The sequence below is a fragment of the Cyrtonyx montezumae genome, unplaced genomic scaffold (genome assembly GCF_038088225.1).
Source record: "Cyrtonyx montezumae isolate F1298 unplaced genomic scaffold, pur_monq_1.0 scaffold_7, whole genome shotgun sequence".
Lineage (NCBI taxonomy): Eukaryota > Metazoa > Chordata > Aves > Galliformes > Odontophoridae > Cyrtonyx > Cyrtonyx montezumae.
The window spans coordinates 20,354,636-20,382,194 of record NW_027072078.1 but is presented as its reverse complement, the minus strand read 5'-3'; the positions used below and the strand labels follow the sequence as shown (position 1 = coordinate 20,382,194).

The following is a 27,559-nucleotide window of genomic DNA, read 5'->3' as shown; positions in this document are numbered from 1 at the left end:
AAAATATCTCCTCATGAAAACTGTATTTTACTCCATAAAAACCTATGAGCTTACAGCTAAAGATAAGATGAAAGATTAAATCATGAAAACACTGAAGAAGCAACAGTGACACAAAAATAACAGTGAAGTAATTTGCTCTCTTTATGTGGATTCTTTTTTAAAACCTTTTTTAAAACCTTTTATCTTTATGAAGGTTATAGAAGAAAGTAGAACTGAAAACAATCACCATGGCAAGTCTCAAGAGGTCTGTCTTATGTGCTTGAAGATAGGCCACCGAACATGAATTTGAGTGTTGTCAAATCACACTGGTCAATGCTGAGAAAGAAATTCATCCCATGGATGCACATTACTACAATTCGTTTGTTCTTTGTCCTGGAATATCACTATTAATTGAAGTGCAGACAGCTACCACGTGACTTTGTCCTTCTCCATCTTCGAGTCTGTTCTCCTCATGAAGGCAATCTTAAAGGAATTTGGGAGCCTTCATAGTGTTTATGATGCAGAACTCTACAGGACACAGGAGCTTCTAAACAGCAGCCAGAGAAAATTTGAAAGTCTTATTTTCATTCTGAGCCCTTAATCTTCATCACTTGAAGGACAATGAGCTGCATAATTAAAGTGAGGAAACCTGACAGGCAGTTCTCCCCATTTCTTGACAATATCCTTTTTTGTTTTCTTGTCTTCAAAAGCAACCACGAAGTTTCTAATTTTTAGACAAGGCAGATCAAGACCTCGATAAACCATCATATTTCCCCAAGCCTGCAAGCATAAGGAAACCATGTTTCAGACAACACACTATCATTAGACACAGAAAGACAGACACAAACAACAAAAGCATGAAAAGAATTTGTTCCTCACTTGTCCACAGTCTTTACATATAATTTCCACATTTGTCCGGTAATCATCATGCTTATCTTGCAGCGTCCTATTTTCTCTTTTATGGTAAAGATTTCTGAAAAGCAGTCAGAGAACATGAGTCAGAATACACTGGTCACTCAATGCTGCACGTGGCCTTAAACACACAGTGACAGATATTGTTGAAGTCAGACATAGGAACTAGAAGCAGTAAACTGCCTGTAGTGCACAGTCAGAACCAAAGAAAAAAGAAGGTCCTATTACATGCTTTTAAGTAATGGTGACATACAAATGTACTCTGTGCTACCTTCTATGAAACTACAGAATCATAGAATCACCAAGGTTGAAAAAGACTTCTAAGATCATCCAGTCCAACCATCCACATATCACCAATGCTTCCCACTAAATCGTGTCTCCCAGTAGAACATCTAAATGTTTCTTGAATACCTCCAGGGAATGTGACTCCACCAACAATCTGGGCAGCCCATTCCAGTGCCTGACCACTCTCTGAGAAGTGTTTCTTAATGTCTAACCTGAATCTTCCTGGCACATTTTTTTTTTTTTTTTGTGCCAGGGAGATTCAATGCATATATATATACATATATGCACATACAAACAATTTTTTACAACATATGAGCACTAATTTCTCATAAACTCTTCAAATTTGAAGTCTATTAAGATTATACCAGTAACATATCTCAATGAAAGAGCAAATTTTCAAGACAGTAACTTTGTAGGATGGTATCTGCTGTCTGTTTTGACTTATTTGTAACACACTATACCCATTATAAAAATACTATGATAAACTGAAGTTAAATTAAGACATTTTCTTGCATTCGTACTTTCTATTATGAGAGGGAAAAGAAAGTCACCTCTTGCCGTACCAGCACTGTTTACCATAAGTAAATGTTTAACAAACAAGATGGCATGGAATCTCTTGCAATAGAGATACAAAAAAGCAAGAACACTAGGAGATATATAGGAGGTGTGTCACTAGCATGAACATGTACATGCATAGCTCGTGATCAACATGTTGTTTATGAGTCACTGGTCACGGCTCAGACATTCAACTGAGGTCTGTTAGTGGTATTAATGAGATTAGGATTTGGCAGTATTGGAAAATGATCTGTTTTTCCCTGCCCCTCTCCCGAGGCCTGAACAATTACAGGCCCTACACAACCAGCTGAAAATAAAATCTGTTTGTCTGAAAGAAACAAAGTGGTTCATAAACACTTACTGGAAATCTTTTTTTACACTGACATGATGCATATTTTCAATAACTTGTATGTCCTCTCCAGAACATATCAGCTTATGACAATTCTTACACAAGAAGGTTATTAGTGAAGGGTTCTTCTTATATATTTTATGCTGATCTCTCTTTGCCTTCATTTGTTTTTCCATTACACTTTGCAACTGGAAGTCCTGAATCTAGAAACATACCGGTAAGAGAACATTCTACTGGGATGATTATAGCAGACTTACAAATCTAAACATTTATTTCCATAAATCCCAAATCATTGCAAGTAAAACATATTCTTAAAATTAATTTACAATGATGCTTTCAGCATAAAATAAATTGTCTAATGAGACACGTCTTCTAAAGGAAAAAAAAAAAACATAGAAAAGCAGTATTTTTCTCTTTCAGCTACTTCACTGAGTTCACTGACAACACTTTTAATCAATTTTCCCAACTTACTCCATTTGCCAACAGAAAAGCAGACTTTTCTAAAGGCCCAGAAACAAATGTCAAACAATTATTCGAAGTCATACATAGCAGCTAACATTTTTCTTCTCATAATAGCAGAAAGCATTCCTTATGAAGGAATTTCTTGCAGAGCCATCAGTCCTCTTCACTGGCAAAGTACATAGCTACAACAGATACCTTATTTAAGTATTCTTCTGGTGGCATCCTCTGGACACGTTGAATGGCCTTATACATCATATTTTCACGGAAAACATTCACATCTTCGCGTTCCACAGCTCCCGAGCCACATGATGCCACAAGTGCATAAGTGCTTTCATCAGCTCGAGCTCGACCACGGGCCTACAATTTGCAAAGAATACAGTATAAAAAAACCAACATTCCCTGCAACATCGAACACTTGTTCCTATTTTTGAAACAATGTTATAGTCTTACAGGTACAACCGTCTTATTGCACTCCTTTATGCAATGACTCCACAAAGAATTTTTTCTTTCCATTTAGCCAGATAAAGAATCAGTCAATACCACATACTGTTTCTCTATTATCATTAAAAATACCCATGAAAAAGAATTCAGATTTGTCATTAGCACAATATTTTGCAAAGCAGAAACTGTATTCTGTCACCAAAAAAATAAGCAGGCATTTAAATATCTCAAACTTATTTACAGACTAAGTAAGAACATAGACAAATTATATTATGATATGCAATTATCCCTTTTTAGTTGTTGGTAGAACAAATGACTTTATATATACACATTTCATTTATTATATTGGAGACCTGTACCTGTTCGGATGTATTGCCCAGTGGTTATTAAAGCAATGAATGTATCGTAAATACATTAAGGTTGTAAAAAACTTAAAAGTCCATCTTCTCCACATTACACTAAGACAGAAAGTTTCAGCCATGCACACTAGGCATAAGACAGCATATTAGTTGTGTAGAGCTTTAAATAAATTTTACATTGCTCCACATGGAGCCAAATTTTTTATTACATACAGATGTAGGTATGATTCACCATTTGTGTATTCCAAACATAAAAAGCACTTTTAAAAATCAGTTAGGTATGCAGTAAACTCCTACCTGCACCATAGCAATTTCATTGGTGACCAGACCATAGCGAATAACAATGTTACACTCTTTAATGTCTAGGCCTTCCTCAGCTACAGTAGTAGCAATAAGTAAATTTATACTTCCAACTCGGAATTTATCAATGACTTCCCTTTGTTCATTCTGTAAATAATAATAATAATAAAAATAATCAATATATTAACTTTCAGTATTAGTTTCTGACATTAGTTTCCTGTAATGAAGAGAATTAAAGAATTCTAGCTTAATCACATCAGAGTGTGAACATCAGTGACTTCAAAAACTGTGTTTAAGCATCTTTCAAGATCACAAACAAGGAGTTTCTTGTAAATATAATAAGGGTTCAGTGCTATTTGTGAGAGAGGAGGGAGAAGAAATGATTTTTATAAAGGTAACTGAGCTGGGAATGTTGTAGTTGATGACTCCATTTCAGAAGTGCCATAGGTTTTGATGATACAATACTTTCTTCTGTAATTACAAAGTTTCTTAAGTAGTTACTAACAGTTTCTGAATACTCATCACTTTAGTAATTTCATCTTAAAGCATAGTATTCAGAACTTTCAAGTCAAGTTCCGAAGTACTTAAAATTCCCCATAATAACTACAATAACTTTGCACAGCAACAAAAAGCACAGTGATGATGCTCATAAAAGATGAAGTATTCAAAATACAAACTTTTGAATTAGCTGAGCATTTCAAATAAGCTCGAGCAGAAGAACAGAAGCCCACTAATAGTTATATAGTCAGTTTCAAAATGTAGAGGCTTATTTATCAGATTTATGTAGTGTGGAGTAGTGATTAAAGAACAAATTTTCCCAGAAAAGAAGCTTATTTTTAAGTTTGTATATATGTAATTTTTAATCTAAAAGAGATGAAATAAATGAACTCTGCAGTAATATCCGTTTTGCTTAAGTGCTGAAGTAGCAATTTTACAGGGTGTAAAAAGCAAAAAGTCTAGCACACTGAGGTACTTTATTTGGAAATTGTTAAATTCATAGGTGTAAATGATCAGAAAGAAGAGTGTGATAACACAATGGTATGAGATGGGTGAGATTTCACCAACTTAAATTTTCATTGTGAATTTTGACGAATTTTCTTTCAGTGACTATCAGTGTGAAGAGCAGATATAAATTTGTATAAATTGCTTAAATGATTATAGCAGAAATAGAAAGCCATCTTTAGCGTTGTGATTCACTTTATCTTTCAATTCAGACACCGAACTATAAATCAAATTACTTAACTGTCTTACATTTTCTACCAACATTTTGTCCACTTTTTTTTCTTCCTATGACTCGCTACAACTTGTGACCCTACTGACTACATACTTCTCTAGGAAACTACTGCCTGTTACCCCTACTGTCATAGAATCCAAGCACCAAAAAAACCTTGTTTCTAGTGGAAATAAAATATTTTTATACACCTAAGCTACAGCTTATGACTGTAAGATACTGGCAGATGAGAAAGCATAACTCTAGGCTCCAAACTGCAGTCCTTCATACTAGTATTAAACAGAATGTTTTCTCAAAATACGTGCAAGTTTTTCACACCACAGTGCATATTTCTGTACCTGAGTCATAGGTTTAGTTTCACTATTGTGTCCAGCGCCAATAAGATAATGAGCTTTGATTCCCACTTCTTCAAATTTTGGGTTATCCATAATCCAGTGGTATAGAGCTAAGGCACTTTGCCGAGTCTTTGTGAAAATAATTCCTCTAGATTCTTCAGTCTTTGTGAACTCTTCCATTAAAGTGTTTCGCAGCTTCATTAGATTCTCATTGTCATATTTTGGCTTTCTAGCCAACTCTTTCAGCTGTTTCTTTTTTGCTTTAAAAATATTAGATGTGAATTAAGAAAAAGTAACCAAGTAAAGTAAAAGCTCTAAAAAAAATAACCAAGAGCATCTTTCCATATAATTCAAACAGCATGTCAAATTCATATCCAATTCAAACTGTGGCACGTTCATTTTTCAACATTCATTAAAAACACATTGATCAATCAAAATAAATTGCCATTAACTTTTAACATACACTTTGCCTACATCTCATGTTGAGAATAAGCAAAAGAAAAACTGTCTGAATACCAAGACTTGTGCAATGTTCAAGGCACACTACACGAAGGAGTTAAAACACAGCTTATGTTTTGATAAAGTAACTGATAAAAGTAACTGAAAAGGTCTTACCTGGAAAAACAGATTAATATGCACAGTCATCAGTGCTGATAATTCCCACATATATTTATAGACATAACTTGTCCCTGGGACTCTCAGAAAAGCAGGAAGCCTCAGTGGAAACCTGCAGTGTGCAATGCACACCAGGAATGCTGCATTCTTTCCTCTATTGGAGCTTTTATAGACATTTCAGTACGATCAGTGAAAGGTTGAGTGAATGCCGCTTACACTCCCTCAAGAGTATTTAATAGTATGTACGTTCTATCTACTTGTCAGAACACCCTCAGGGATGTTTCATTGTAAAAAAAATGAGAGAACAATTTTTATGTAGAATGAGCATAAAGGATGTGTCCTTGGGCCAAAACTGAAGAACTTCTACTGCATGTTTGAACATGATCATAGAATCATAGAACAGTCTTTATTGGAAGGGCCCTTAAAGATTATCCAGTTCCAACCCAGTAGATCAGACTGCCCAGGACCCCCTCCAACTCGACCTTAAATGCCTCCAGGAATGGTGATTCCAGTGTTGCTCAGGGCAATCTACGCCAGTGCACTCTGAGTAAAGAATTTCCTTCTATAATTTAACATAATCTCCCTTCTTTTAGTTTAAAACCATTCCCCCTTGTTCTGTCACTACCAGACTGTGTAACATCACACTGGATGTTTAACGTACTTCAAACTTTATGAATGGAGACATCCATATATCTATTTTCATAATAAACAATAGAACAATCTTCTATGAAGTAATAATTAACGGGCAGATACAAATCAATTTCTAATATTTAGAATTACCACGTGTTTCAAGCTTACCATGAAATAAACCTAATAGAAACTCTTCTGTTTCATCCTGTTTTGATACTAATGGTTCTTCATCGTCATCAGTCCATACTGTCTTCTTCCTTTTCAGCTCCTTATAAAAGTTATTTAGGTGATTGTACGCATCAACCATACGGATGGTATCATTAATTTGCAGTGCATCATTATATTTCTTCAGGTGTTCTGCACAGACACGTTCCTTGCGTTTTTCTTCTTTTGCAGCTAAAGGTTAACAAAACAAACGAAAAACAACACGCACGCATTTAAAAATTCCGGAAACAGACAAATTCAAAGCCAAGCTGTTTTCACTACACGCTTACCTTTCTTCTCTTCCCGAACCACCCACTGTTCGTATGGTTGAGAGCCAAACTCAGATTTTGGATATAGCTGGCAATAATTTTCAATCTCTTTCATGATCTCAATAATTCTTTCTCTAAACGGATCCTACAAAGAAATATATTACTAAAGCAAGTATTCTCTGGCAAGAAAAACATTGGACCAAACTATTCTGGCTCATACAATATTAAGAAGCTTTTTAAAACCTAAAATCTTAAATTCAAAGCCAAGTGAGATTGCTAAGTGCATTTACAATTATTAAAAAAACAGTTCAAAACGTCATACAAACCTTGCTGTGAATATTATCAGTATGCATAATGACACCCACATACAAACATGGTTCAGAAGGTCTTTTGTTCTTCTGAACTACAGAAGCAAATATGTAAAACTTCACTTTCTATTTTATTTTACTAATACTTTTCCATTCAAACGAAGGAAACACTTAAAAAAAAAAACAACAACCATATATTCAAATAGCTCTATGGACTACAGTAAATCTAAAGCAAAGCAGCATTACCATCCTTTGAAAGGGAAACATAATATCAACACAGATGTGCTTGATAAAACATACCCTTCTTTTGTCATCTGCAATCACAGTCTTCTTAAATGGCTCCTTCACCTGATCCTTCAGCTGGGAGGCATGCTCTGTAACAGTCATAATTTTGCATGCATCAAGATTGGCACAGATCTGTAAGAAAATAATATATATTTTTGTTTGACTTATTTAACATGAAAAAATGAAGTAATGCAACATACCTTCTCATTTATATTGTTTTTTCCTTAATTTTATGCATTTTCTTCCTATAAAAATGGCAATGAGAAAGGCAAATTCTTTGATGAAAATCTGACAAAGCTAGGAATATTACTTCTACTTTTTAGGCTGGAAGTGATTCTTGCATATGAGAAAAATCTTGCAGATAAGGGTGCAAGGCAGGTAAAAAGGAAAATATATCATCCATACTTCAGAAGAAAATATGTTACACTACTAAACAAATAAATAAAAAGAATGATGACAGAATAAAAGAAATGTCATGTTGTTATCCTAAAAATAAAATCTTGACATATACGTAGAAAGTAATTTGAAGTGATCTGAAATGATTTGAAAAGATGGAGAAAATTTCTACACTAACTGTACAACTGAAACAGACTTTTCTGTATTTGCTCTCTCCTGAGAAAACATGAGCATTTCCTTAAATGTGCATTTTTGTTTTGTGAGCTGGCATTTTTTTCATTGTCTGGCAGGCAACCTTTACAGTATTTGGAGCAGTATTTATTTGAGCTTACAAATTCAGACTACATTGCTTTACACAGAAAAACCAGCATTTTATCATTAAGATTTCACAGATTATTTTTTTTTCCTTTCCTCCTGGCTTGTAATTATGAGGTGTATTGAGACAAAAACTTCCATGTATTTCAATAGAGCATAACAGTTTCTTGCAGGTTTCATCTATCAGTTTCACATTTTGTTCTTGTGCAATTTACAGTCAGAAATATCCACTGAAGTACTGTGCTAAATTCTACTTTTGTATCACTAATATGAATCCATTGATTTTGAAGTAAAATAGTTCCTTTTGGAATCACAGCTGTTTTAAGTACAGAATCTAACCAGTTATGTCCAGTCGTGTTTCTGCAACTACAAGCTGCTCCCCTCTCAAACAGAACCCTAACTTGAAAATAAACACGCTTGCTACCTTCCTCTCATAGGTACCTTTTTTTTGGCTTGTTTTAAGTAGACAACTTTGCTTTTCAATTTCACGGACCCACATAAAAGCAGAGTTTAGTTGCTCAAGAAATACAGAAGTAAAATACTGTAACCTCTTTAGGTCTTAAAATACACAGTAAATTTTTATCCAGCAATGGAAAAATATTGTATTAATTAAAAAAAAAGTATCTGTTTTATGTAGGTTTTGCCTTGAATCTCGAGAATTTTTTTTCAAGGACGCCAATCTTTTTACTTCCTGATTCACGTGCGTAGCCTATAATTGTGTAGTGACTTCCATTAACTTGTAGCGGGACAATTTGCTGACTGGCTCTAAGTGGAATTCCCATGTATACATACACACAAAAAAATTCAGAAGATATATATGCAGCCTGATAGTATAATCTTTTTCTTTAGCAAAACAACAGTTCAACAGAGATTTGAAAATGAAAGGGCAGTTTACCTTCAGAATATGTTCTTCAGCTTTTGAGTAGGTTCTTGCACCGCCAACTCCAGGTGAGGCTGTAAGTCCCAGAATCTGAGGCTGTGGGATCAAAGGCTTGTTTTCTTTTGCCAGCTTTCTGTTCTTGATCTTTTCTTTTAAGTAACGTCGCATAATGTTGTTATAAACACCTTCCTTTTGAGTGTGATGGCATTCATCAATAATGATGAGTGAAAAATCTGGGGAAAAACACAGAACAAAAAACGATTAATTTTCTTTCAAATGTAGATTTGTTTGAATAAATCTTACAGATAAGGCCAGTGTTAAAAAGACTGTTTATTTGTTTGAATATTAAGTATTCATTAGAATATTTGAAGTATTTGAGGAAGGGGTGGATGGAAGCTGTATATATTTAATGAACTTCGGAATATTTACTGCTCTCCTGAAATACCAAGTAGTTTCACACCTTATGTAATGCAGAAAGCTTTTCTATTTTGCAATACTAATCGAATGGCATGAAGAATTTCAAACAGATATCTGTAATAACCACCGTAACAAATAATAATCAGCGATAAGAACATATTTCAGTTCTACTCTGTTCTATCTTTCATATAACCATATATACATGTGACAAAACATACCACCTATATGTGCGAGCAAACAAAACATGTAAGAAGTCTTTCAGATAATCCAGAAAGTCCTGTGCTGGTCAAAATATGATTTTATAGACACACATAGATTGTTGCACCACTCCTGTCCAAATAACACACATTACACGTGTCACTGGAAATAAAACAGATGGCATGGACACTACCCATCATTTTTGTAGCTGAGGAAACTGATGAAGATTCAGATAAGGGTTCAGTGCTTTTCAGTCAGATCATATTTACATGCAACAGGTAGAGTACTATATGATTGAAAAAAAATTAAGAATAGTTTTAGAAGGACACAAATATATAATAGAAGGACACAAATTGTCTAGGAAGCCAATATGGATGAGAGTAGTACAGTTTCAAATCCAAATTTCTATTTATTTGTAACATTTATATATATTACAAGACTTCAGAAGCAATACTATCCGTTTTTCAGTTATTGTGTCAACATGGAATTACTTCTGCAGGTTTTGATCATTATATCTTTAATATACATTTCTATTCTTATCTCAGAAACACAGAATCATAAGATGTCTGGGATTGGAAGGGACCTCAAAAGATTATCTAGTCCAATTCCCCTGCCAGAGGAGGAACACCTACTTTATGTTACCCAGGAATGTGCCCAGGTGGATCTTGAATGTCTCCAGAGAAGGAGACCCCACAACCTCTCTGGGCAGCCTGTTACAGTATTGTGTTATCATCACTGTGAAGAACTTTTTTCTCACACTTCCATGGAACCTTCTATGTTCCACCTTGCACCCTATTACTCAGGAAAGACCTGACACATCATACTAAGGAACTGATAAAAAGAATTAGAAAGTCCACAGGCAGGCCTCTGTGGAAACAGAAGAACAAAGTATGAACAGAAACTAGGAATAAAATACTTATAAGTAATTAGCATGGTTTGTGCAGGTTTTGAGTTAACAAAATTGTAACCATAAAAATAGAACTGGCTCTGTTCAGGCTTGCTTGATTTGGTCCAGCTGAAATTATTAGCACAGGTGTAATAACATGGGAATATAGGGGTACTGTTTGTGGGGCCATCGCAGTTCTAAAAGAAATATAATTCCTTATGAAGGAAACTTTACAAATTGTGAAACTTGTTCAAAAAAACAAAGCAAACAAACAAAACAAAACAAAAAAATCAAAAAACACAGCCATGAAGACACAGGGTGCTTGCGACCTAACTCAATTCTATCAGGCAAATAGTTTCTGTAGAAGTGCTTTATCACCTCTAAACAGCATTCCCAAATGGTTCAGTGCTGTGTAGGTGTACTCAGAGATAGTGTAAAGGAAATAAAGAAATAAAGTCTGTAATACTCCACCTATGTTAATAAAAAGACATTCTGTACGAGGGGATACAATTCTAGGATACTTGAGGGACTCTGTACAGAGTAGGCTTGGATAAAGCAGTACTACGAATAGCACTAGACACTGAGAGACACTAGCTGACACATCAGGTTTCTCTGCTACATTTTAACAATCGCACAAGTTCTGTTACTTCAGTTCCCTTTTTTGAACATCATAGATCTCCCCTCAGCTACACCCTTTTCCATCTAGAAAAAAGTTACCACACGCAGGTATAGGGAAAACTTTTCACAGAGGAGGATCTGCAGCCCAAGTCCTGAAGCTGAAACAATGTTTTGTTCAGCCACTGGCAGATCATAACGTTTCCTTTCTGATCCTCCAATAATATCTGCCACTTTAGTACTGTGGGCAAATAATTTCACTCAACTTACATGCCTTTTGCTTTCAACTTCCTTCACCAGTTGTAGAAGACATTATAGCTGCCTGAATGCAGTTAGAATTAATCCTACAACTGCATGTTAGCAAAATGCTAAGATTTTAAAGAACACAACTTTTATAACAGATGGGCTTCTTTCTCATGTTTCATTATATTTCTCAAACTTACTACTACTACTGTGCTTCTACTGATTTTTTCTTAATCCATTTATTCAGCATTCTACTAAGCTCAGAAACACCGATCAGTAGAGCTTATTTGCACAATGTTGTACTTGAGCTATACAAAATGGGAAATACAAGTAACTGCAAAATTCAAATTGGACTTGAATAACCTGCATGCTCATTATCTAAGGTCTGGTTTTGACTCTCAGAATATAGCTTGCATTTAATACAGACATCTGAAAAAAACATTTATTACTGAATGTTGCACAATTTCTATCTGTAGTTTTCCAGAACAGTCATGCTTTCAGCACCTCTGTAAAAATGCCAGAATAAAAAACCTGCCTGACAAGTAGACACCTTCATCATCTTCAGTTGCATTTAACAGTGAATTCTCCAGGATCTGTGCAGTACAGATGATGACATCATTTCTTTTGACAACTTCAGGAAATGAAATTTTCAGCTCAGAATCACCACTTAAACCAATAACCCGATACCAGTGTTTCAGGAATGGATTAAACTCCCTTCGTAAATGCTGTTCCACTAATGGTACCTGAAAAACAACAACAACAACAGTTCCTAAAGAATTTAAATCAGAATATAAATACAACTGAAAACACATGCTTATTTGCACGATTATTAGGTGAGTATACTCTGTACGAAATATCCTTTAAAAAAAAAAAAACAAAAAAGAAGTAAATACCCCCTTATTCACTATGGAGTACAATATTAAAAAAAAAGAAAAAAGAAAAAGTAAACACTAAAAATCTACAAACCAAGCCCTCCCCTGCAACTGTTCCTATGAAAACTTTCTGACCCCAAATTAGTTTGTCTTAGAATAACAAACTATGAATGCTCTGTCTCTTCAGCTGAGCTTATGACATACTGTTCAATCTATATCCTTCCATGAGAATAGAAATCTTCTCATCTTTCTAAAATCTTCTTAAATGCATTTATATACATCAATATTACAATAAAAGAAGTTGAGTTTAAATTATACTCTCTGAATTTAGATGTTAAGATTACAGTAATTATCAGAAAATCTGACAAGATATTGCTTAACTAGTGTGACTCCTTAGGTGGCCTTCATTAATAGATCCAAACACAGAATGTGAAAAATACATTTTTTAAGATGTCATTTTAATTTAATTAATCCTAACACTGTATAATACATTTTATCAACAATGTAGTTATTAGGACAAAGGTAAATTCCCACTTGCATAGCAGTAAATTAAAATCATTCATGTTTGCTCCCATATAATGGAGATAACAGTCTAAGACTATATAACTTCAAACACAGCTGCATCTGCAGAAATTCATTTTAGAAATTTCTTACTAACAAAGCACGAGGTTTGACAAGTATTACACTACTTTTAAAGAGTTCAACATACCTTATTGACAAGTACTATAACTTTTCCTGACTCTGATGCCTTCTTCTTTTTATCTAAGTGATCTTTGGTAATGTAAACAGCCACTCTGGTTTTGCCACTGCCTGTAGGAAGACATATTATAATATTCTCCCCATTCAGTGCTGGTTTTGCAACTTCCATCTGGTAATCTCTCAGGACGAGATCTGGCTCAGGTGAAGCTCTGCTCTCTGCTTCATCTTCACCTAAGGGTACAGAGAAAATTAAATATCAAACCAGAGATATTCATCAGAATAATAAACCGGTGACAAATGTAAAAAATGTTAATTCACTGTTAGATGCATCTTACAAATAGAGACATGGCATATTAGGATGGGAAATGCTGTTCTGTGGACCTGTGCAACTTCAGATCAGAATTGCTTACATCTTTCCAATTATCAGTGGTAGGTAGAATAGATCACTGTATGTCTTCACTCATGTATGTTAATATTTTCTATCATTTATGAATTCAATTGATACAATTCAGAAGCACTGAAAACAAACAAACAAAAAACGTTGTGTTCAGAGCTGCAGTATTTGTAATGTAGGTAATCGTATGTGATGCTCTTATTTATTTGTCTGCAAGTGAACAAGCTTTTTAAATATTTCCCAGAAAAAGAAAAAAATAAAATGGAACCATAGAAAGAAGTTACAGGGACTGCTTAAAAATTGACGAAGAGAGTTATAAAGTATAAAGATCAAATAGATAAGAAAATTCAATTGCCCATGCGTGATAAAGCTAACTGCAGAGCATGACTACCTACTCATGGTAGATTGCTCTGCCACCTAACTCGCTCATACAAAATTCAGCCTGAGCTGATCAATAAAAGGCTCTGCACATTTACCACCTAAAGGCAAGACCTTTCATCAAAACACAAAATGTAGGCAGAATCAAGATTCGTTGTTCACACATAAAACAAACAATATCCAAAGGTTAAAAGGGTTGCCACATAATTTCAGGCAGCGAGAAAACTGTGTCAGGTCTCTGAGCTTATATATAATTTCAGACTTCCTAACTACATATATGAATACAAGAAGCATTTATTTCAGTGTAGTTCTGGGCATATATTTTTATCAATTGATATGTTTAACTTAGCCTGAACGTGTACGATTCTCAGTGACAAAGAGGCACAAATTCTACTAGACTAAAAATGAGGAAAAAAGCCTTACGGCTTTATTCTCCAGTGATACTAAATGAAGAATCATGGGGCTTTTATTACTGATACATCATACACAGAAGAAGTGTATTTTTCTAGTACCTCTTATTCCATTCAATAAAATTAAACTAACAAGAAGTAATGAAGCTTGATGAAATACTGATAAAATACTGCTGATGGAAACACCTGAATACCATTTCTAAGTGTTTTTTGCTTGTTTTGACTTGAAGCGTGAGAGCAGTACTACCTGGAACACAGGGAAATTTACACCAGAGATTACTGGCTGTCACTTATCTGACTTCTACTACTCTCTTTTGAGGAAGAATGTTGTTTGCTTTCTGGTTGACTAAATTCAATAGTTCAATTATATTGAAACTAGCACTTTATCACCCATCTGTTTAGATAAATTTCCGTATCCTAACATCCTCAACTGTCTGTCTATATCTAAAAAATATTTAACTTATCTGCCTCCTAGTTTCCTCAGCCTCTGTTAAGATAAAGGTTAATACAAAAGTCTTTTCAGAGGATATGACTGCACTAAAGAATTTTAACCATGCACAGTATAACTGTAGGGAAAGTGTCCGCCTTCCTACAAGTCTCATATCAACTTCTGCTCTGGGCTAAAAGAAGAATAATAATTATTCTACTATTGTACTAATTTCAACATTTTTCTCGAATGTAAAATGATACTTGCATTGCAACTAAAACCACATGATTATTTGCTTTAAAATCTAAGTCACATCAGTGCATTAAGATGCTACATAAACATCTCCATTAATAGAAAGCCTCATGGCATAACTTTAAACAATAAAATCCATAAATATCACAAGTCCATCTTTAACTCCACAGATACTTTTCTCATACTTTTTCTAACCGAGTTTACTAGGCTACAATGAAAAGCATAAGTGCTTTTTTAAACATTTTTTTAAAACCCAAGTTTAAGCAGAACAAACAGAAAACAGTAAGTGCAAAAAATATCCATTCTGCATTCTTCACATAACTGTAGTGATTTATTTTTTTCTACTGGACTGCCTGACATAGCCAATGCAAAATTCACTTATCAGGAGATTTTCCAGAAGTCTTTTCACAGCATAAATATATGTGTGGATACGTACCAGTAGTCCTTTTAAGCTTGACCAACTGATATTGTGTGTTTGATGATCACACAACAGAGGTTTGTGTGTCCTGACATTTCTTATGATGTAGTGAGGAAAAAGTCCGACGTGATTGATGACATACCTCAGCTGACACAACAATGCAAATTATATTCCTTAGAGCTAACAACGTAAGGACTAAAACCCTATCTCACTTGAGATTTGAAACATCTTGAATTTTCTCTCTACTTGTAAAATACAGTATTTTTACTATTAAAAAAAGGCTGAAATTATTTTAAAGCATTTCCATTAAACACTTTGCAGGCATACAATATATAACAATTAGCGTGACTTTATTGGCCTAGTACTAGTACTAGTATTTTTAGTCAGAGTTGGCTTGTCAAGCACACAGATTTTTCTTCATCTTGTACAAGACAAAGACTCAGACCGAACTTTATATATGCTAGACTTTAAAATTTAGATTTTGAAACTGATTCTTGAATTCTGTGTAGGCAAAAACTGACTGTTCACTGTGACAGCCAGCTGTAAATGCATTCTGCCTGAGGAGCATTGATTAGGTTGCTTTTACAAATAGTTCTACAAAATTTTTAAGGTCCAAAGGATCACTATGGTTCTTGCAGGTACCTAGGAAATGCTTTTCCTCACTTCCAGATGCCTTTAAGATCTGCCCTATTTATTCCCTCTTACTGCCCCATGCAGGAGCCAGGCACAATTTAGCTTCTCTGTTAGAACGAAAGAAGCATATACATGTGGCAGAATCTCTACAGACAACCACACTAGATTACTTCTAGAAGTTCCTTTTAGCCTATGTATTTTGACTCTGCATCACTGACCATCGAGACTCCATCACTGAGTCTCAAGACCTACTCAGAGGATCCCAGTAAATTAAGTATTTGGGGCCAGAACTTAAGTTCAGACCCATTAAACCAGTATCTGTTGTTTTTTTGTTTTTTTTTTTAATAAAAGTTTGGCACTTGAAGTGTTTTGATGGAATAGATAATAGAAGTTTTCCATCAATTTTTTATTTTAGCTCATCCACATAGTGCCTATGCTCCGAGCTTGTTTTGCAATCACTAAACAACAGAAAAGAAACATACCTGAATCGCTGGTTGTGCTGCTCTGTCCCAGGTTTTCATTCAAGTTACTGATACTTGTATCTCCTACAGTGACAACTGATTCTAAGTAAGAAACAGAAACAAATGTAGTGTAGCATATTTGCTATACAAATATAAATAGCCAATGAGCGTAATATACTCTCTCACTTGTCAAAATAGGCTAGACAAACATCTGACAGGGATGGCTAAGGTATAATTTCCTTTCTTATTCAAGAAAAGATGGAGTGAAAAATAAAAATAAAAAACAGCAGAAATAAGGCTCATGATTAAGTGTATCTGGCATTTATTTCCTACTTGCATAAAAGTAAAGTACATGACCATCTGCATGATCATCAACAGTCCTACATTCTTTATCAGAAGAGGGTGAAGAATAAAAAAAGAAAGAAAAATGTACTTGACAGGAGGACACACAATGCTGCTGGCAAACTGAAGACAAAATTTCTCTTACTCTATGCTCTGTGTGTTGTATCTGCAGTAGAACAAAATTAAAACCAGGGCTGTGATCTTTTTTTTTTTTTAATTTAATTTAATTTTTTCAGAACAGGTTTTTCTTCATATAACATAAAAAGCATGAATCATAGTTCCCAAGTAAAAAACACAAAAAAGGGATTATTATTATATCCTCCAAAAGCAGAAACAAAAATTCTGTTAAACCTCACAGAAAACTTGGATGCCGACAGAGAAATACAGCAAGTTTTCTCTTAATATTCTAATGTTAAGCTCTCCCTCTCCTGGTCAATCGATAAATTGCAGATTTTTTTTAAGCAATAAAGGTAATTCATACTGATTTTTGAAACCTCAGTCATTTTAACATCTGAAGAGATACACAATTCTAGAAAAATATTCTGTAGACATACTCATCCTGCACTGTTTGTCAGCTTACCTGCAGCACTCTGAAACTCAGCTTATAGTGTGCATAAGAAACAAAGTGATCTACATTTGCCCATGGTTGGCATTCTAGGCTGCAAGCACACATTGTGAGCTCACGTTGAATCTTTCATCAACTGACACTTCCAATTCCTTCTCCTCAGAGCTGCTCTCAAGCTGCTCTTCACCCAACCTGTATCTATGGTTGAGATCATCCTGATCCAGGTGCAGGACCTTGCGGAACTTTAGCAGGTCGGTATGGGTCTACCTCTCAAGCCAGTCTAAATCCCTCCGGAGGGCATCCCTTCTCTCTAGCACATTGACTGCACCACTCAGATTGGTGTTGTCTGCAAATCTGCTGAGGGTATACTCAATCACAATGTCTGCATTGTCTACAAAGATGTGAAATAACATCAGTCCCAACAACAGTCCCTGAGGAATACCACTCATCACCAGTCTCCACTTGGACACAGAGCCGTTGACTGCAACTTGCTGAGTGTGACCAACCAGCCAATTCCTTACTCAGTGATTGGTCCCATCCATTAAATCCATCTTTCTCCAATTTGGTGACCAGGAAGTCACGCGAGACAGTGTCAAATGCTTTGCACAAGTCCAGGTAGATGATATCATTTGCTCTTCCTTTATCCTCTGATGCTGTAACTTCACCATAAAAGGCCATCAAGTTTGTCAGGCATGACTTACCCTCGGTGAAGCTATGTTGGTTACCACCAATCACCTCGTCTTTATTTTTTTATGTGCCTTAGTAGTGCCTTCAGGACAATCTGCTCCGTGGTCTTGCCAAGCACAGATGTGAGACTGACTGGCCCATAGTTCATTGGAACTTCTTTCTTCCCTTTCTTTAAAATGAGGGTTATATTTCCCCTTTTCCAATCGGGGAACTTCACCAGACTGCCATGACCTTTCAAATAAGGTGGATAGTGACTCGGCAACTTCACCTGACAGTTCCACCAGAACCCATGGATGCATCTCATTGGGTCCCATGGACTTGTGTACCTGCAGGTTCTTTAGATGGTCTCGAACATGATCTTCACTTACAGGAAGCAGATGCACCTTTTCTCCATGTTCTTAACATTGCTTTCTGCAACTTGGGTGGCGTGGCTAGAGCCCATGCCAGTGAAGACTGTGTCAGAACACCTCAGCTGAACACCTTAGCTTTACCCATATCCCTCTTAACCAGGACTCCAGTTTCTTTCCACAGCGGGCTCACACCCACCCTGACCTTTTTAATCACCAATATACAAATATATATATATATTTGCTTCTATATAAATAGGTATGTAAAATAGCTATGAACCACCATCATCCATAGGATGGGCAGGAGCATTACAGACTTCAAGCACCTAAATAAAAAAGCTAGTTTCCCAGAAATCACTGCTATTGAAGGAAACTTAAAAAAACAAAACAAAACAAAAAAACCTCACAGTGGGAGCATGGTTTAAATAAATATTCCCTATTGTTATGGAACAGTATGCATTTAATGTCACTTTAAAAGAAAGAATTGTCCTGAAAATGGAATAAAATATCACCAATCATAATCCATGTTCAAAGATCTGACAAGCTATTGAGCAGCATTCATAGGAATTCCAGTGCTGAAAATGACATTGCTCTATCTCAACCTTCCAGGAATCCATGAAGTTAGGAAACAGAACTAAAAATATATTTACCTAATCCATGTGGTCTCCTCTCTAACAAGACCTACTAAAGGATGTATATGCAACAGAGAATATGTATTCACAACGTATTCAGTGCACAGATACAATCTTCAGGATGCATTACAGGTGATTTTACCTCTTAACATAAAACATTGGTGGTAAAGAGAAATGTAGAACACTCACCTTCCTAAGGAGAGGCGAGAGAACATTATGCAATAGCACTAGCACGATGTTCTCCTTTTGCAGTTGTGACAATTCTCTTAAATTATTTTAAAAGGAAAGTAGTCCATTTCAAAACAGTGAGAATAAAAAGGGTGATGTTCTAACAGCTGTATTCAACATTTTAACTAGTTTTCCTTTACAGTGATACACTGTAACACAGTGAACCCATAAAGACTATCAGTCACTTTGCATAAACAAATAACAAAATATGAAGACAATTAAATGCAGGGAAGAACATAGATCTATGCAACATTAATGTTTTTTTTAGAAAGTCTTTCCTGACCTGTACTACCTTATGCCTTAGAATAAGTTTCAAGGACTGAAAAACAGCAGTGAAGTACAAAAATATAAACAGCTTAGTAAAATCAGTCATACTTCGAAAGTAACGAGCAGTTTTTCCATTCTGAGGCATTAAGGGAAACACTTTGTAAGACATTATTGAAAGCGCTGCTTAAAAATGAATCAAGTGATACCACCTTATAGCAACCCCAAGGTTACTACAAATCACATTTCCATAGAATTTTCTTGAATTGCAAAGAATTTACTTGTTCCCATCAAGTACATTTTATGAATCAGGACTTGAAAAATAGAGCTGTTAATTCTTTAGAGTTCCTTATACTGGTAACAGAAATCTCAATCTATGTGTTTCACCTTCAGATCTTGCAAAATTAACTGCTTTTGGATTGTATTTTGTGCATGAAATTTCTTGATCTGTTTTTGTACATGCAGTTATCTTTCTATTTTTTTTTTCTCAGCCTAATTAACTATGTTTTCTTTATAATCTTAATACTCTAGTACCTCTCCTTGACTCCCTCTGGCTAATCATAAAAGAGTCAAGGGAAGCTTTAGACCCAATGCAAATTGTAGTAATACCAAGTGATTTGAAAAAGCTTCTTCCTGTAGAAAATAGACCTATCTCAATACAGGGAAGACTGGTGGGAGCATAATGCAAAACACCTGACAACATCAAAGTGTAAAGTAGGTGGGCTCCTAGTCTATGTGGAAAAAGGATCAGGGTTCCAGTTGTATTTTCACCTCCCTGGTCTGGAAATTGTCTTATGAGCTAATGAGAGAGATTGTAAATGAAAAAATATTAAAAAAGGAATTGATTTCAATTTTGTTTGTGTGTACAGGTGCATAGAGGCTGAAGCTTACTGCACTTCAAGACAGCCGAATATTAGCAAGTTCCTCTACAGCCATCTTCACACAAGGCTGTCTCTTGACAGCCCTTCCCACCTTGCATCTACACGACTGTTTTAGATCAGAAGTGTAAATTAAAATTGAATCTGACAATCGTCCATACTTATACTACTCCAGTTCATACTAGCTTGTTTGGATTGCTAGAAAAACTCCATTCAGCTGGAACCAAATGAGATGCATTCTAGCCACTTGCAGACATACAGCCCACACCAGACTGAAATCAATCATACTGTCAGAATTAGGATTGTACATACATCTTCAGCACCTGCTATTTCACTGAACTTTTCTGTTCAACTTCACGAATCACTAGTACAGATGTACTCTACCTATTTAACTTCACTACAATTCATCAAAGAAACCATAGATTTTAGGCTAGAATTAGCTTGTGGTAGGCTACTTAATAGCTAGTACTTCTAGCTAGCTGAGAAGAGTCATGTACGGGATCCTTGGTAACCTGACCTAAAGGTGGGTGGAAACCTGCCCACAGCAGGAGTGTTGGAACTATATGATCTTTAAGGTCCCTTCCAACCCAAGCTATTCTGTGATTGTATCAAAACTTGTCCTCAGCTAATTAAACAATTAAAACCCCAGGCCTTGACCTGAAAGCACCCTAACTGACTAACATTAAGATTTGATACTCAGTCTGTTCTTAATCACCAATAAATATTTGGCATCTCTTCTTCATAATGCCAGAGTATGCTCTAACACAGGAAAAACAAGCAGATATTTCTGCTGTAGTTAATAACCCACTACTTGTTATAAATCATAGTGATATGCTGTCAAGATCACACAAAACAAAAAATAAACTACTACTGTTACTCACTGAAAGACTTCAGTTTTCAGAGCCAAATTTTTCTTGATGTTTTCATGTTTGACGAAAAAAAGAAAAAAAAAAGAGCAGTCTTAGCTGTCTTACTCCTTTAGCTGAGTAAGCCCACTAAAATCATTTCAGGCAGGATTTATCTCAGTTTTAGCTATTGTTTGAGCTGCATCTGAACTTGTAACTGATATAAATGGTTCCTCAATCACACAACATATGTTTGAATCATCAGTTCCCAGTTATATCTGGGAATTGCTGCTGGTTGTTGCTACCACTTATAATCAACTCCTTAGGCACATTTTTATAAGTGGATCCATATGAACAACAGGCCATGACAATTTCTTGGCATGCCCTCCTCAGCCAGTCTGTACTGTGGTAGCAAACTGATTTTTGAACTAGCTCAGTCTAGTTACCTTAGGTAAAGAATTTTTCATACCTTTCAGATTAATTAGTTGAAGTATGACAACTTTTTTGTTCTAGAGCAACTCCATTGAACTGAAGTGAGCAAATTTAAAGATCTGTCTTCCCATAATATAAATAATGATATAAAGAAATGGAAATTACTACTTCCAAGAAATCAAGATCTTGACAGTAGTGTATACTCCTATTTTTCTGAGCAAGATGGGAACTAATGAACTGGGAACATTCTTTAAGTTACTTCCAGTCACTATAATTTAACTATGACCAGAACAAAATACCAATTAGTGGACATACCTGAAACTACAGAGTTCTTTCCAACAGATGCTTCCAATACACTGCCCTCCCTGACAAAGCTATCATCCAAATTTTCTTGCTGCTTCAAATCCTCCTTTGCAGCATGTTCTGGTTGGCTTGCAGCTTCTGTTTCTTTGCTTGTAATGTCCTTCAACTCATTTTCTTTATCCTCTATTCCTAGAAAGTAAAAATGAAATTCCATGGCTCTATAAAAAAAAAGTATACCTCTTAGTGTGAAGCAAAGAAAATACACAATGGCATGGCATACGGTCTTGGCAAAGATACCAGTTTGGAATGTTTATGTTTTTATAAATATTTACTAATAACATTGTTGGTCATAAATCTCTATTATTTCTGGTCACTACAGATTGGAAAAATGGAATTGCGGACCAGCCCTTTTCAATTGCCCCAGTAATATAAGCTTATAAATAGATGCACCTTGGAGCAGGACATCAAAACTAACCATAAAACAGAAATCCTGAGATGTTTCCCAAAATGTCTTCCTTTCTTCCATTTTTGTGTCTTATTCCAAATACAGAAGTTGTTTTTGTCTTCTCTGTTGTTTTATTACTATTAAAGATATTTAAGAATAGGCATACCCCAAAGGCAAAAAAATGCAGTTCAATACATTGTAAATACTTTTTGTAAAAAGTGCAGAAGCTTTGTTTTCCAGACTTAGAAGTCAGTTGCTTTGTAATTAGAAATTAAAGAAATTATTACATTGATTATATTCCAACACTTTTTTAAAAATAAAGTTCTCAATTTCTGAGTGCAGGTATCTGCTAACAGTAATCTGTTTTACTGTAACAAATCATTGGTGTTTAACCAGAAATGCTAAAGTGTATGAACACTGCTGGTTCATTTGCTATTTTGGGAAGAGAACCATCTCTAATGTTTACCTTTAACCTTGTACAAGTAGATGCTTCAACAATCATACACTTTACACATCTATAAATCTTCAGGACTGTTAACATAGAACATTACTTTCTGAATGGTAAGAACAACACAATTTATGAGTCATATATTAATCTGTACCATTTTATTTAAAAACTGTATTGCTCAAGATTACTGAGAATTTCTGGAATAAATGCATTCATTCAGTATTGCACCAAGCAACTGAATTAAATTTTACTGTATAAAACCTGCACTACACTGAAAATTCAGAAATGAAGTTTGAAATTAATTGAAAATAAAAGTATAAAAATAATTTTAGTAGTTACTGCAATTGACTTTCATCCAGAAGCACCTTCTGAGTCTCTAACTTGGTTGACTTTGTTTTGCTTACCAGAATTTTCAAACACTTTTGAAATACATGACTGAATATGGCAGCTGCCTATCTGAGTCTGTCAGAGAGAGGCTGATTCCTGTCCTCAGCTAGAAGAAACATCTTAAAACACTTGTCCCACATGTGGCAGTTAAAACCGCAGAAGCACAGTTCTGGTGAGCTCCTGAGGTAAGAAGGCTAAATCTGTTAAATGTGAAATAATCTGTTAAAAACTTTAGTGTCACAGATCTTATAAAGCACATACTGAATGCAGTTTAAAAAGGGAAATTTGGGGACAGATTATCTCCCCCCCCTCCCTGTATTTTAGCATGTAGGGGGTTTTTCAGCATCATAATTACTGTACAGGGATTATTTCAAAAATATTGCATTATTTCAATAATTCAAAAAAGAGATGTTTAAAAATAAATTAGTATTTGTGAAATAAGATCATTACCTCCTGTATTTCCACTTAAATCATCTGCAAGGCTTTCATGTTGAGTTTCACGCAGAGCAACCAAAAACTGAGAGAACCAATCCTTCTTCTGCACTATTCTGCTCAACAGCTCCCTTGCACCTTCTCTGTTCCCATGACTGTCAGTAACAGCATCAATCTGGCAAAAAATAAACAAACAAACAAGCCCTAAGACAGAATTTTGAAACATTTCATCAGAGTAGTATGAATAGCATACATACATAGGATGACAGGAAAGTAATGCCTTCTATTTATTTCCACAAAAAATACAACCCCTACAAAGAGCACAGTAACACCACTTGATAGAGCAAATTCTTGGGTATTATGTTTCAGCACTGTCATTTTCATTAGCTACGCATTTTCACCAGTGATGAACAAAAGCTTGCATTTTGTGCTCATAAAAATCTGCACCAGCAGAAGTGACAGTGTGCATGACCACCTGGAACATGGCCTGACTTGCACTGCAGAGCTGCACCACCCACTGCCTCACTGTGCTCACATCCACAGTTTGGTCTCTGTAAGCTTTCAGCAAGCGTCAATGGAGGTTAATGGGTGCCATTTTTCCACACGGAGGAATTTAATTGCACACCTTTTATTCATCCACATTTCCATGTTAGATGCCAGACTGCTCCTCTACTTCCATCTGTCACACAGCAACAAAACATAATAGAATATTGGTAGGAACGTTCAGCCTCTACTGCCATACCACTAACACATACCTCTGACATTGAGGGCCTCAATAATAAAATATAAGGCATTCCTGTGAAGGACAGAAATTGTTTTTTACTTTTGTTGTCTCAAAGCTTGCTTCACGAGGCCTTTCTGGTTTTAAGACTCTAATTGAAAACTGCAAATCATCTAGGTGGCTGTCATGACGCCTCAATGTCTCTGTTTATGGTTGTAAAGATAAGTAGAAATAGGGGCAAGTAGTCTTTTTCAGGGTACAGGAGAAGCTGATCACTGCAAAGGACGATAATACTAGTACATGGCACTGAAGGTGCTTCTCCCTGCTGATTTATCTGTTGGTCTAGATGTGTTACACAAGCAGAGAACAAAACTTAGAAATAGGAGTGGGCATAAATCAAACTAATACAAGAACGTGAAGGCAGCTAAACTTGTCAATAAGAAAGCGGAACAGACATCCTGTTGTCCCAACAAGAGAACCAAACAGATGTCTTTCTTAAAACAAAACACCCACAGAAATGGTGAGGAGCTCTCCCACTTCAAGGTTTGAAAATTTATGGCAAAATTGACCCTTAGGTTTAATCCCCTCGATAACCAGAGTTTGGAATGTGATGAATATGCATATGCTATACCTTTATTCGTTTCTCTCTATACATGTATTCGTTTCTTTCTTTGGTGTGCATGTTTGGTGGAGCGATCCCCCATGTACCCAGTGCTGTAATGAGGGGAATAGCTGCTTGACATAACTCAGTGTTGCTCGGTCGGCTTTCTCGGCATCACTAAACCAAAGACTTTGAAGAAGAGACTTCTCTGAGGGAGAAACCGCTTTCCCTCTTGCTTTCTGCCAAGTCTCCTTGTTTTTCATCTCTTTTCTATCGCCAACCTTCCCTTCCCCATATCCCTAAGCAACTAGTATTTGTAATAAACTGGTTGGGCTAACATTTGACCCGTTATGCCTTAATCTCACACCGGGTATACACATAATCAAAGAACCTCGTCTCCCTCCTTTATATTGGAGCATAACAATTTCTTTTGGAGCAGACCTTGTAAAACAAGAGAATTGAAATTTAATTTGAGAGACCAGTAATGCTTGAAATTGTTATAATAACAATGGTTATGTAATAATCATTGTTATTTTGAAATGATAATTGGAGTTCACACAGGTTTAGAGATTAGCCATCCTGAATTGAAGTGATGCAATACAACCTACCAGAACTCAGACTTCATCTCTAACAAAACTCCATAAATAAAATGGAATGTGTCCCTTCTCAAATATTGTATTGTAAGGACAGAACATAATAATACAGTACAATAAAACAATAGAGTAGCCTGCTGAAAGTGATTGCCAGAAACCATAGAAAAGAGTTCCAAGGTCATGACACACAGAATCAGACACATAATCACAAGGGAAAGAAAAGTGCTGTTCCAAAAGCAGAGCCTGGGACAGTCTTCCAGAAGGTCTTCAAGGCTCAATATTCACGAAAATGTGCAGGCGAAGCAGCTGACTTAAATTTGGCTGAGCAGTGTGAAAACCTCCTACACTAGGCTGAAGGGTTGTCATGGTTTTATGATTTTTGTTACTGGTATTCCACATCATAACATCACGTAGTGCACTGAGAGTTAAAGAGTTAATGCTCCAACTCTGTGGATCATCGATAGCTCTAGGTACATCTGTCTCAGAAGAGAAGAACTACACACCCCAGAAGACTTTGCGTTGCTTTGCATTTTTCTGTTCTCCACTCAGAGGGAAAGATAAACACAAGACTGTCCCATTAGAGTAAACTGGCAGTTGTGAAGAGTAATGAAGGAGCCTTAAGTAGAAGCACAAGCAGCATAAAGATGACCAGGGAACATATACATTCATTAAGGATTGGGCCAATAGCCTCCTAAAAGGCTCCCGCCTCTGCCTGCTCTGTTAACACGCCTGGCTCCCCATCCCTTGTGGTGCAGCTGGCCCTCGTCACTTCCTGATGGTCATCAACCAGATGAAATTAAACATGATTCTTATTTAACTGAAATTTTAACTACTTTAAAAGTTGATACAAAGCTCACAGTGCAAATACTACACAGTCCAACCACTAGCTTACCAAGTTTTGTCTTAACTGCTACAGCAAATACTACACGTTCTAATTTCTAATGCTGTCTGGGGGGAATCCATTGATTTTGGTTCCAAGGAGGTTTCACAGTAGTTCAGGAAACCCATTCCTGGCCAAGTGGTGCAAACGCTGGCACACGCTTTCATCACACTTAACACCCTCTTGTCAAACTGGTATTTCTGCCCAGCTTTACATAGTGAACGTAGGGCAGAAAATGAAAGCGAAGGCATTCTCTATGACTTTGCAGGGTACATCTCAGGGCCAGAGCACACTGACGGTCCAAACAAAAGCTGTGTGTCAAAATGACAACAATAAATCTGGCCAGATTACTTTCATTTACACGCTGGTCTCTTCTAACCCAAGACATTGTCATTTCCTGCTTGTTAGCTGGCATCCCGATGGCTGACCCACTACAAACGGCCTACACTGGCTTACTTGGACCTTTTTTGTGAAGCTGGGCTATGCTCGTTCACTTTTGGGCTTGCAAGCCAGTCTCTTGCTGTAGCTTCCCCTCCGCTCCACAGTCCCTGGGAGCGGCCGAGCTCCGTGGGACTGCCAGTACGGCTCACTTACCCGAACCATGTCCTCCTCCTGGAAGATGCCCAACTGCAGGCACTTCTCGGCCACCTGCCTGGTCTGCATGTTATCCACCAGCGTGCCGTGCAACAGCTGCACCAGGTGCACGCACAAATCGTGGTCGGCCTCCTCCCGGGGCGAGGGCAGCTGGCTAGGGTTCACGTAGCAAGCGGCCAGGTCGCAGCCGCCTTTCTTCAGCGCCAGCAGGAACTCGGGGAACCAGCCGGGGCCGCGTGGGCCGCGCTCCACGGCGCGCAGCAGCTCCTCGGCCCCCTCCACCTCTCCGCGCTGCAGTGCCGCCGCACGCACCATCTCCTTCTCCTCTGCGCTCAGCGAGGGCAGCCAGTCCAGCACCGGCTGCACTCGGATGCAGCGCTTCAGCCGCTGCCTGAAACAGGAGATCATGTAGAGGAAGCGCTCGTCTCGGCACTCCTCGGACATCGCTGCGCTGGCGGCGCCCGGGCAGATTCCGCTGCTGCCGGGAGCGGGGGCTGCAGAACAGCTCCGTACCAGCAGAAG

The 27,559-nt window shown here is 36.6% G+C and overlaps 1 protein-coding gene across 2 annotated transcripts; it reads right to left on the bottom strand.

Moving 5' to 3' along the window:
• Window positions 1-170: 170 nt before the first annotated feature.
• On the bottom strand, window positions 171-27,559 carry IFIH1 (interferon induced with helicase C domain 1). Of its 2 annotated transcripts, XM_065751024.1 has the most exons (16): window positions 27,038-27,559; window positions 23,667-23,823; window positions 21,949-22,125; window positions 16,435-16,515; window positions 13,051-13,271; window positions 12,005-12,212; window positions 9,126-9,343; window positions 7,535-7,651; window positions 6,948-7,071; window positions 6,622-6,849; window positions 5,212-5,468; window positions 3,640-3,789; window positions 2,738-2,899; window positions 2,093-2,283; window positions 859-952; window positions 171-759 (listed from the first exon to the last, which is right to left on the bottom strand). In XM_065751024.1, the coding sequence occupies exons 1-16, from the start codon at window positions 27,479-27,481 to the stop codon at window positions 577-579; spliced, it is 3,012 nt and encodes a 1,003-aa protein (XP_065607096.1). In that variant the 5' UTR covers window positions 27,482-27,559; the 3' UTR covers window positions 171-576. The 2 variants fall into 2 exon arrangements, with proteins under 2 accessions (XP_065607096.1, XP_065607097.1); XM_065751025.1 differs by lacking the exon at window positions 3,640-3,789.